The 12,402-nt window shown below is 46.3% G+C and overlaps 1 protein-coding gene across 1 annotated transcript in view; it reads right to left on the reverse strand.

Annotated features, from left to right (window-relative positions):
* The window catches only part of Npl (N-acetylneuraminate pyruvate lyase), a 30,473-nt gene extending 18,392 nt beyond the window's left edge, over window positions 1-12,081 (reverse strand). The window contains exons 1-3 of the mRNA XM_070034304.1: window positions 11,910-12,081; window positions 6,172-6,255; window positions 148-221 (exon numbers count right to left, since the gene is read on the reverse strand). Of these exons, the coding sequence (XP_069890405.1) occupies window positions 148-221; window positions 6,172-6,239 (142 nt within the window). The 5' untranslated portion in view covers window positions 6,240-6,255; window positions 11,910-12,081. The remainder of the gene's footprint in view (window positions 1-147; window positions 222-6,171; window positions 6,256-11,909) is intronic.
* Between the last annotated feature and the right edge of the window lie 321 nt (window positions 12,082-12,402).

Below are 12,402 nucleotides of genomic sequence, written 5' to 3' on the forward strand. Positions count from 1 at the left end.
ACACTGGGAAATATATAAACGCACAGCTTTTAGTTAGCCTATCATGGCTCCCTCGAGATCTGCAATATGAGACACTGGTCAGAAAGCAGGTAAGATCTACCTTTCAGAGATGGTGCTTAGAGACAGAGGAATCTCAAGATGACTTACCAAAAACGTTCTTCACTCCCTGCTCTTTCACAAGGTAGTCCACGTATTGGCCAATTACAGAAAAGTTGATTTCTCTAAAAGGCATGAAAAAGAGAGGAGAGCATTAATTCAACCAATTCCCAGGTCTATAGGCTGTGTTCTCTCTCATGGGGAGTGGGGGAAATACTGAGGCTTGAACTCAGGGCCTAGTGCTGTCTCTGAGCTTTCACTGTTCAAGGCTAGTGCTCTTATCACTTGAGTCATAGCTCTGCTTTCAGCCTTTTGGTGGTTTACTGGAGATAAGAGTCTCATACCCGGGTACTGGTGGCTCACACCTGTAATCCTAGCTACTCAGGAGGCTGAGATTGAAGTTCAAAGCCAGCCCAGGCAGGAAAGTCTGTGAGATTCTTATCTCCAATAAACCACCAGAAAACCAGAAATGGTGCTAAGGCTCAAGTGGGAGAGTGCTGCCTTGAGCTGAAGAGTGCAGGGACAGCACCCAAGCCGAGAGTTCAAGGCCCTGTGACAGACCAGAAGAAGAGTCTCATAGGCTTTGCTGTCCAAGCTGTCTTTACACCATAAGCCTCAGGTCTCAGTCTCCTGAATAGCTACTGGTGACCAGCTATATGCTCATTAATAGTTATTAAAAATCCACTTTGTGGGGCTGGGAAGGTGGCTCAGTGGTAGAGTGCTTGCCTTGCATGCATGAGGCCCTAGGTTTGATTCCTCAGCACCACATAAGCAGAAAGAGCAGGAAGTGGAGGTGTGGCTCATCTGGTAGAGCACTAGCCTTGAGCTAAATTGCTGAGGGACAGTGTCCAGGCCCAGAGTTCAGGCCCCATGACCGGAAAAAAAAATCTATTTTGTGATCTAGGGTGCTCTGAATAAATGCTTTTGTTGGGCTGGGAAGGTAGCTCAGTGGTAGAGCACTTGCCTTGCATGCCTGGGGCCCTGGCTTCCATTCCTCAGCACCACATAAGCAAAAAGAAAAAAAAGCCGGAAGTGGCGCTGTGGCTCAAGTGGTAGAGCGCGAGCCTTGAGCTGAAGAGCTGAGGGACAGCGCCCATGCCCAGAGTTCAGGCCTCACAACCGGACCCCCCCCCAAAAAAAAAATGCTTTTGTTTTGTGTTTTTGTTTCTCTGATCTTAGTAACAAAACAACCCAGCCACATGCGCCTCATTTACATGAGAAGAAAATATTCAAAAGAGGTTTTACATTTACATTTAAACTTCACTACAAATAATGCTTTAAAAAGAAATTTGCTAGTCATATTTGTTCTTTCTTTGGGAAAGAGATAGGTGGGTGAGGATGGAGACATGAGAACTTTTTTTGGGGGGGGTGAGTCATGGGACTTGAACTCAGGGCCTGGAAGCTATCCTTGAGCTCTTTTGCGCAAGGCTAGCTCTCTACCACTTTGAACCACAGCTCTACTTCCCATTTTCTGGAGGTTAAGTGGAGATAAGCGTCTCATGGACTTCCCTGCCCAGGCTGGCTTTGAACTATGATCCTCAGATCTCAGCCTCCTGAGTAGCTAGGATGACAAAGTGTGAGCCACTAGCACCAGGCAAGAACTTAACATTTTTGAACTTGGTGGAAAATTCAGCTAGGAAAATTCAATCTTAAGACTATAACAACTTTTAGCACTTAACATTTGTGACAACAAATGAAGACTTAAATCCATCTGTATTTGCTAGTTTTAAACTGAAGAGGATTAAGAGTTGGAAAGGAGCTTTGCTGTCACTCTGTCTCTCAGAGTGAGAGCCAAACATTTTGAAAAGAGCAGCATGGGTATCTGGCAAGTCTGTCAGACATGCATAATCCCAGTCTACCCATGGCCCTATCCTGGCACAATCTGCATTTTGGTAAGATCCAGTGCTAGCTGCCTTTCCAACAGTGTGCACCTCACTAACCTTGCCAGGATCTAATACCTGAGCTAGATGCTAAGAACACTGCCCTTTAAGGTCATGTTGAGTTCAAAATCTAAAAACTGACTTACAAGATGTATTTAGTGGCCTGTCTTGAGTCAAAATGCAGCAGGGGAGGATGGGCAAAGGAGAGTGAGAATCCAAAAGAAAACTGGGCAGCAACCATGGTAACATTGCCTAGGACACAAAGTACCCAGGCTGCCATTTGTACAGAGAATCCTAATTTTTAGCCTTATTAATGTGCTTTTCATCGTATTGAATTTCTACAATAATAAAAATAAGATGAAAACTCTGATGCATCTAAGAAACAGATATCAAAGGGTATTTATCAAAGGGAAGAAGAAGAGAATAAAAAACAGCTGACTCGGAGATTAAAGGGCAAGCAAGAAAGCAAAAAATGCAGTGCCAAACACTCCACAGTGTGCTCAGGGGAAAGCTATAAAGGGAGCTGAGCCTGCCACTCAGGGAAAGGTATGCATCAGTGCAGATGTAAGCCTGCCACCAGAGCAGGCTCTCTTACGGTGCTCATGCCCATTCATAGCACTGCCTGGCTGTAGTTGACAGAGCAAGGGACCTCAGTAAAGGCCAGAAAGGCAAAGGAGTGGTCATGTGACTACTCTCCCATCTCTGTCTTCCTATCAGCTGACACCACATTTTATATGACGTTATGAAGTTTCACTATGTGTTAACTGATAGCGTGTATATGAATTAGGCACATGGAGGTTTTCACATGAAAAGTCCCAAGTATTGAGGTGGAAAGGAGTTGTCAAGCACTTGGGTCTGGAAGAATAATTAGGACAACACTCTTGTCCTTCCTTTTCTCTTTCCTCTTACTTTGTTTTTTTTTGTTGTTGTTGTTGGCTAGTCCTGGGGCCTGAATTCAGGGCCAAGGTGCTAGGCACTATTCCCAAGCATTTTTGCTCAAGGGTAGCAAAAAAACAGAGCCACAGCTCAGTTTCTGGCTTTTTGGCATCTCATGGACTTTCTTGCCTGGGCTGGCTTTGAGCTGTGATCATCAGATCTCAGCCTCCTTAGTAGCTACTATTACAGGCATTTTTATCTATAAGTTCCAGTTTAATCTAAACAACTAAGAGAGAACTATATCTCTATTTTTTTCAGGTGAAGAAACAGATCCTAAAAGCTAGCACACTTGCCCCAAGCAATACAATGTCTATATTAGAAAAGGAAAATGAGTCACTGTTCTTAGCTCCTTCCAGAGATCAGTTTTCACTAGGTACCATGGCACATCCCTATAGTCCTGGATATACTCAGGAGGCTATTTGAAGGAATACTTGAGCCTTGGAGTTTGAGACTAGATTGGACAACATAACAAAACTCAGTCTCAACAACAAAAAGGCACTTTTCCTTCTGAGCAAATATGCAGCAAGAAATAAATTGTGTTTTCGCTCTCACATGTCATTGCTTCCCTATGGAAATCTATACAAACAAGCCTCTTTCCACTCAGAAAGCACCTGGCATTTGGGAACCAGAATTCATGGCTTGTTTTCTATTTATTTATTTATTTTATTTGTCGGTCATGGGACCTGAACTCTGGGCCTGGGAGCTGGCCCTCAGCTCTTCAGCTCAAGCTCTACCACTTGAGTCACAGTGCCATTTCCAACATTTTCTGCTTATGTGGTGCTGAGGAATTGAACCCAGGGCCTCTTACATGCAAGGCAAGCACTCTACCACTGAGCCACCTTCCCAGCCCTTGCTTGTTGTCTTTTTAACTATGACCAGTGACCAGGCTCCCAGAACCAACCATCTTCAACCTCCCCTAGGCTGGGACAGTTTCTTCTTGTATACTTGTCTGCTCAAAAGTACAGAAAGAGCAAAGTAGTTATTTTTGCCATGAGCACACATAACTTCTACCTGATTTTGATGACTGAGAGATGTGATTTCTGATAAGTTGGCCCTACCATTCCAGTTATATTGCTTGTCTTTGCAAATAAAGAGAAGAACTTTCCTTCTGTGTCATGTACCAAGAAAGGGAACCAATGACAGCAGCAGTGATAGGGATTTCTCTCAGAAAAGCCACTTGGGAAAAAGGGCCTTTTTTCATGCCCTGACAGAAGATCTGTAGTCTCCATGCAGTTTCACATCTAGCTGCTATAAGCTTCAGATTGTGGTTAAAAAATAATTTGATGGGCTGGGAAGGTGGCTCAGTGGTAGAGTGCTTGCCTTGCATGCCTGAGGCCCTGGGTTCGATTCCTCAGCACCATATAAGCAAAAATAAAAAAAGCCGGAAGTGGCACTGTGGCTCAAGTGGTAGAGTGCTAGCCTTGAGCTGAAGAGCTGAGGGACAGCGCCCAGGCCCAGAGTTCAGGCCCCACGACTGGACTCCCCCCCCCCCCCAAAAAAAAAAATTACTCCACTTATGCTATGACTCAAGTGGTACAAGTGCTAGCCTGGAGCAAAAGAAGCTCAGGGACAGGCCTGAGTTCAAGCCCCAGGACTGGAGGAAAGAAAAAAAGAAGAAAAAAGAAAAAATAGCAAAATGAAGGTATAAGGGCAAGAGGATTTTGAGAAATGGAAACAAAGCAGAAAAGCAGAGTTCTTGGCTTCCAGGAAAATAGCACAATACAGAGGAAGGACACACTGACACTCTCAGTGGGTTGTGATTGAGCAATTAGGCTGCTTTAAGAAGCCACTTCCAGGCACAGAGGGGGTCTCTATTCAAAGGTTAAAGCAGCACCGACCAGATGGAGTGTTTTTAACTCTGTAGCAGGAAGTTAATCTGCCTCATGAAGTCACATGTCTTCTGCTTTATCTGCCAAATAAGTAGTTGTTGCATTGAAAAACAGCTGACTTCAGTCTTTTCTAGAACTTGTGGAAAAGTGAAATAACTATTAGCACCACCCCCAACAAAAAACCCCAAACTGTTACAAACCAGCTGAGTAGTCAAAATACAACCTCAGCAAGTTAGAAATAGTCGGGATGGGGGCTGGGAAGGTGGCTCTGTGGTAGAGTGTTTGCCTTGCATGCCTGAGGCCCTGGGTTTGATTCCTCAGTGCCACATAAACAGAAAAAGCTGGAAGTGGTGCTGTGGCTCAAGTGGTAGAGCACCCTTGAGCTGAAGAGCTTGAGGACCAGTGCCCAGGCCCAGAGTTCAGGCCCCATGATGGACCAAAAAAAGAAAGAAAGAAAGAAAAAGAAATAATCAGGATGAAGCCAGAGTCTTGGACTCTGCTGACCTAAGGAAGAACTATGATCTGGTCACCCTGAATGAGAATGCTGAAAGCCATAAGAAATGTTATCACCAGGATCCAGTGGCTCATGCCTATAATCCTAGCTACTCAGGAGGCTGAGATCTGAGTACCGTCATTCAAAGCCAGCTCAAGTAGAAAAGTCCCCATGAGACTCTTATCTCCAATTATCACCCAAAAACTAGAAGTGGTACTGTGGCTCAAGTGGTAGAGCGCCAGCCTTGATCACAAAGAGGCTCAGGGACAGTGCCCAGGCCCCAAGTTCAAGCCCCACAACCCACAAAAAAGGAAAAAGAAAGAAAAGAAAAGAAATTTCATCTACTTTAGAGGGATAAGGTTAATGTTTAAAAATTGAGGAAGAGAATACCAAAAACCAAGGCTTTTGAAAAGGTTATCTATCTTCTGTGTGACTCATCTCTAATGAACCACCAGAAAACTGGAAGTGGCGCTTTGGTTCAAGTGGTAGAGCACTTGCCTTGAGCTAAAGAGCTGAGGGACAGCACCCAGGTCCAGAGTTCAAGCCCCATGACAGACCCTGGTGTGTGTGTGTGTGTGTGTGTGTGTGTGTGTGTGTGTGTGTGTGTGTGTGTGTGTGTGTGTGTGTGTGTGTGTGTGTGTGTGTGTGTGTGTGTGTGTGTGTGTGTGTGTGTGTGTGTGTGTGTGTGTGTGTGTGTGTGTGTGTGTGTGTGTGTGTGTGTGTGTGTGTGTGTCAGACCCTGGTGTGTGTGTGTGTGTGTGTGTGTGTGTGTGTGTGTGTGTTATAGAGCCGAGATGAGATACAAACAAGCTACCACTTGGCAAGAGTACCTCCCTTCCCCACCAGGTCCAGAGCCTAAGGGACTGTAATTATAGAGAGTTCTGTCCTTTCTGGTTGAATGAGAACAGATCCCTTTATGGCCCCACGTGATAGTTACCCATTCTCAGTCATTGGTGTGATTGTGGCAGCGACAAGACCCTGCAATTTCTTCTTCGGGGAGGCCATTGCGCAGCTGGAAAGTCTGGAAAACACACAAAATTATTCCCCTCTTTCTTCAAGGAATGTCAATTAATGATCAAACCCCAGGGCAAAGTCCACCTCTAGCTTAGAACTGTAAGATATGCTTACAAGAATATAAACACCCAGTGCAAGTGATAGAATGTAAGATTTTTAGAGCTCAACTCTACTGGGAAAACATGTTTGGATTAGGAAAGGGAAAACAATTTTAGTCTGGAAAAATGCTATTTGGAAGACATTCTATTTTTGCTATCTACATGAGGGAGGCCATCCCAAACCTCAAAGAATAGGGGTCAATAACAGCATAACTGTAACTTTACTCAGAGAAGTGAAATATATGAGGAATTTCCATAATTTAAATTAAAATGTAGTCATAAAAGGACTGGGAAGGTGGCTCAGTGGTAGAGTGCTTGCCTTGCATGCCTGAGGCCCTGGGTTCGATTCCTCAGCACCACATAAGCAAAAAGAAAAAAAAAAGCTGGAAGTGGCGCTGTGGCTCAAGTGGTAGAGTGCTAGCCTTGAGCTGAAGAGCTGAGGGACAGTGCCCAGGCCCAGAGTTCAGGCCCCACGACCGGACCCAAAAAAAAAGGGGGGAGGGAACATTCTTTCTCTGTCTTCATTCTTTTAATCTAGAATCCCACCTAAAAGTAGCACTTAGTCTTTCCTTAATTTTTATTTTTGAAGTCCAAGACTAGCACTCAAAATCAGTACCTGCAGCTTTCACTTATTGGCTAGCATGCTACCAACTGAGCCATACCTCCAACCCCAAACTTAAAAGTCTTAAGGTTCCACTGTACCTTATGTAACTATTCTCAGATTCACTTAGCAAACATAGGTCCAGTTTTTCTAGGCAAACCATGCTAACTATATATTATCTCTCTCTTCCCCACTAGCGCAGGCTACAGAGGGACATGGGGGAGTGTATTATTTGGCATTGTTTTTCCCTGTCTGGAGCACACAGACCTGCCTGATTTCTGGTTTTCAGTTCACAAGTGATGACTCTGTGGCTGACTGAATGAGGTCACCCAGACTGTGGCTGGATGATGATTTCCTAGTCAGACATTCATGGTTAACCCTGCCCCCACTCATTTGTGGCCACAGCCTCCCTCCATCTGTCCACAGTGATGTAGAAGACCTGGCATAAGCAGTGAACGCATGCCTCAGAGCATCCTGGCTGACCTCCTTGTGAAGGCAGATTGCCTGGTTTAATTCTTGGTCTTTGGTACGTATACATTTATTTTATTGAGACACAAAAAGCCAAACACAATTTTAAGCCATGCAACAAATGTCTAACGATCAAGGAAGAAAAATAGATGGTCACCAGATAGTTTTGTGACAATTATCCAAGACAATGGGTTTATAGGAAATACAGGATGACTATAGGAGATTGGCAAGAGGGCAAATATATTTCTGACCCACAGTCACATTTAAAAGTGCCCACTATAGCGAAATCTGACCCATATTATATAGCTCAGGCTGGCCTCAAACTCATGATCCTTCTGCTTCAGCCTCCAGGGGCTGGGATACAGGCATACACCATATAACTACCTGGCTTTGAAATACGTAATTATGAGCCAATCTTCTTTCTTATTTTATTTTTGTGCTCTAGTACTGGGCTTGAACTCAGGACCTGTCCACTGTCCCTGAGCTCTGTGTGTGTGTGTGTGTGTGTGTGTGTGTGTGTGTGTGTGTGTGTGTGTGTGTGTGTGTGTGTGTGTGTGTGTGTGTGTGTGTGTGTGTGTGTGTGTGTGTGTGTGTGTGTGTGTGCGCGCGCGCGCGCGTGCGCAGGGCCTGTATGCTGTCCCTGAGGCTTTCTGTGTACAAGGCTAGCACTCTACCTCTTGAGCCACAGCGCCACTTCTACCATTACAGCCAGTAAGACATTTTGCTGGTTAATTGGAGGTAAGAGTCTCAAGGACATTCCTACCTGGCTTGCCTTTGAACTTTGAACTCAGATCTCAGCCTCCTGAGTAGCTAGAATTACAGGTGGGAGCCACCAGTGCCGGGCTTGAACCATTTTGTTTTATCTACTCTTGCCTTACAACTGTTAATAAATAAACTTTTGGAATTCACAATTCGTTATCTTCTATTTTTTTCTGTATCTACCAAGAGTCCTAACACAGAAGAGCCCTTGAGAAACATTTACAGCTTTTGTGGTAAGCCAGCCTGATACTGCTCCTTGGAAATAAGATGAGTTCCCAGCAAGACTTACTCCTGAAATGAAACTCAAATCCTGCATGAAGCAGTGCTACAGCATAAAGGGCTATGAAGGGAGGCCTGTCACAATCCATAGGACACCAGGGTCTCTCTAACATTTCCTAATCAAGTAGAAGGCAACAACCATGTTGGAAGTTTAGAAGATAAACAATCACCTGGCCCACAGGGAAATATGACAAGAAATCCTAAGACACGGTGCTAACCTTTGGGCTTCATGTGACACCTTTACTACAGGACAGGCTACTTATCCTCTGAGCCTAGGAGGCCCCATCTAGTCCACAAAAATGTCTCAGCATTACGAGACTGATGATGATGTCTGCTGCCTAGCTTGACCTGGTATGTCTATAGCACTTTAACTCAAGATTCCTGTCATTCTATCATCTTGTCCTGTAAGCAGTTTCTTTGTTACTTATAGGTAGAGAAGCCAGAGGGCCAGCTATGGAGTCAGACTTCACTCATCTTTACCCTGGTTCTTTCACTTAACCAGCTGGGTAACCTAGAACTGATACTTAATCTTTTGGTCGGTCATGGGGCTTGAACCCTGGGCTTGGGCGATGTTCCTGAGCTCTTCAGCTCAAGGCGAGCTCTCTACCACTTGAGCCACAGTGCCACTTCCAGTTAGAGATAAGAGTCTCACAGGTTTTCCTGCCCAGGCTGGCTTTGAACCATGATCCTCAGATCTTGGCCTCCTGAGTAGCTAGGATTATAGGCATGAACCACCAGCACCTAGCCTCTCTCTTTCTTTTTTTTCCCCCTGGAATTAGGGCTGGAATTCAGGACCTTCACTCTGTCATGTATTCATGGCTGGCCCTCTACCACTTGAGCCATATCTCCAGTCTAACATTTTACTCAGAGAGAGAGAGAGAGAGAGAGAGAGAGAGAGAGAATGTGTCTCATAGACTTTTCTGCCTAGGCTGGCTTCAAACCTCAATCTTCAGATTCAACCTTCTGAATAGCTAGGATTACAGGCATGAGTTACTGGTACCAGGCTTCAGGTACTTTTAAATGAGCATAATGACAATCACATTTCACAGGGTTGTTGAGATAATTAAAAGTATGAATTCGAATAACATGATTAAAACCAGGGGCAGGCACATAAGTGAGTCTACATTCAGTGTTCTCCATAAGATCTTATCAATGGGTACAAGTCCCTGACCAGCATCATCTTCCCTCACTTCCGCTGTGCAGATACCTTCACCCCAACCCTCGACGCTCTTTTCCTCTCCAGGGACTAGTTGCTTAAATTCTGCTACCTTTTTTTTTTGGTCCGATTGTGGGGCCTGAACTCTGGGCCTGGGCGCTGTCCCTCAGCTCTTCAGCTCAAGGCTAGCACTCTACCACTTGAGCCACAGCACCACTTCCGGCTTTTTTCTTTTTGCTTATGTGGTGCTGAGGAATCGAACCCAGGGCCTCAGGCATGCAAGGCAAGTGCTCTACCACTGAGCCAACTTCCCAGCCCCAAATTCTGCTACCTTCTTTCTCAGAAATTCTTCCTTCTTTCTTGCTGCCCTTCTCTGGACTTAGCCCCTTCTTATCTGGACCAGTGGTCACAACCATAGGTCCATGTGGCCGGGGGAATGGAAGAAGGGTCAAGTGATAAGATAGCCCACAGCTTGAGTCGGCATTGTTGCCTAATCAAACTGCCAGTTTGTTCTAGCCACACAGCCTTCTATTTTCTTGTGCTTTTAGCTGTATTTATTTCATACCTTGTAACAACGACATTCTTAGGATGGGCAGAAGCTTTAGACAGGCAGTTCTATATATCTTTAGTTGAGAGAAATGAATGACGAGTAAATGCAGTTGGAGTTAAAAAAATTTCAAAACAAGGGGTCTGTGGAAGAATAGGATGAGGCTGGGAATCATAGTCTCTACAGGCAGCCAGAGGAATCATCCAGAACATCAGTATTTTTCATCTGGTCTTTGCCAACTCTCTAGTTTGTCTACCCAATGCCATGCCTGCAGTGTTCTAGTCCAATAACAATCCTGGTTACCTTTCAACATCTGGCCAGCTAGTCCGTGTGCCCCGCCTCCTCTCACTTCAATCCTCACAGGCAAGACAACTTCTAAACTGATTTTTTCTTTTTTTTGTCAGTCTTGGGACTTGACCTCAGGGGCTGGGTGTTGTTCTTGAGCTTTTCAGCCCAAGGTTAGTGCTCTGCTACTTTGAGCCACAGTGCCACTTCCAGTTTTCTGGTGTTTAATTGGAGATAAGAGTCTGACTTTCCTGCCCTGGCTGAGTTTGAACAATTATCAGTCAACCTTCTGAATAGCTAAGATTACAGGCTTGAGCCAACAGCACCCTGCCTAAAACTGACTTTAAAAGTTAGAAGGGGTGACTTTGTCAAAAAAAAAAATGTGCTCACTACCAAACTTACAAAAGTGTAACAACTTAATATCAATAAAATTATATTTTTTAAGTAGCCCCCATGTCAGAGTTTGAGGCACATAGTTTTGGCTCCTTTCCTTGACTTCAAGGAAAAGAACAGGCACAGTTTTTTTTTTTTTTTTTTTTTTTTTTTTACGGTCATGGGGCTTGAACTCTGGGCCTGGGCAATGTTCTTGAGCTCTTCAGCTCAAGGTGAGCGCTCTACCATTTTAGCTACAGTGCCACTTCTGGTTTTCTGGTGGTTAATTGGAGATAAGGAGTCTGATGGACTTTCCTGCCCAGGCTTGCCCGGGCTGGCTTTGAACCCTGAACCTGAGATCTCAGCCTCCTGAGTAGCTAGGATTACAGGTGTGAGCCACCAGCGCCTGGCCAGCTTCAAATATTTTGCACTGCATAGAGCAATACGCTAAATAAAATTCCTTAGTATTGGGATAAAAACATCACAGTTGTATCAAAGAATGATCCTCAAAATCTCGGTTTTAACAGAAACTTGTGGCCGAGATCTGAGGATCCTGGTTTTAAAGTCAGTTGGAGGCAAGAAGTCCAAGAGCCTCTAATCTCCAACTAAACAGCAAAAAGCCTCCAGTGAGGTGTGGTCAAGTGGTAGGGTGCCAGCTTTGGAATGGGAAATGCTAACCCACAGCGCCCCTAAGCCCGGAGCCCAGGGCTCAGTGCAGGCACAAAAAAAAGCAAAGGAGCGAAGTGTTCACTAAAGCTTGAATGTAGCAGGCGATTACTGAACAAGGCAGGGCGGGACGCTGGGGGGCGGCTACAAGTAGAATCCAAGCGGATGAAGCTAACTTTGCCAAGGAAACGGCAAAGTTTCAACAAGAAGAAAGAACGTGCAGCAGCCAGGAGCGGGTCCGCACAGGGACAACGCCCGGGGACTCGAGAGAGATTTGCAGAACCAGAAGCCGAGGCACCGGAAAACGCAGGACACAACAAAAAATGCAGAAATGCAACCAACTCCTCCGAGAACCTGCGAGGAGGGCCGGCGACGCCACGGCTCTCCTCCCTCCGCCTCGCCCACCCCCGCGTCCGCCCCGCAGCCCCACCTGCCCGGAGGCCAGGCAGCTGTGGGTCCGCGTCCGTGGGTCGCGCGCGGCGGGCTGCGCTCGCCGGGGTCCGCTCTGTGGCCGGAGCGACGCCGCGTTGCGCTCCGCACCGCGCTCTGCACCGCGCTCTGCACCGCGCTCTGCGCCGCACCGCTGTCCGTCCGCCCGCCCGATCGCCCGGCTGCCGGCCTGGGCGCTTTATCGCTGGGGGCCTCGGGGCGCGGGGCGGGCCCGGTGCCACCGCGCGGGGCGCCTGGGGGCTGTAGTTCCCGCGGCTCTGGCGTCCCGCCTCTTCCCAGGCGGGGCGCAGGGCGCGGCTGGCTCCTCCCGCCCCGGATCGGAGAAAGTGGGTCAGGGGAAACCGCCGCTAGCCATTCAATCTCGGCTCAGCCTGGGCGGGAGCGGTGTGGTCTTTGCTTTAAACCCCACCTCCCGCCTCCCTCCCAAGCTGGAGTTAGTAAATACGTAAGAAAGGATCTTAAAAAAAGACAAC

Source organism: Dipodomys merriami, unplaced genomic scaffold (assembly GCF_024711535.1).
Source record: "Dipodomys merriami isolate MVZ:Mamm:240054 unplaced genomic scaffold, mDipMer1.0.p SCAF_24, whole genome shotgun sequence".
Classification (NCBI taxonomy): domain Eukaryota; kingdom Metazoa; phylum Chordata; class Mammalia; order Rodentia; family Heteromyidae; genus Dipodomys; species Dipodomys merriami.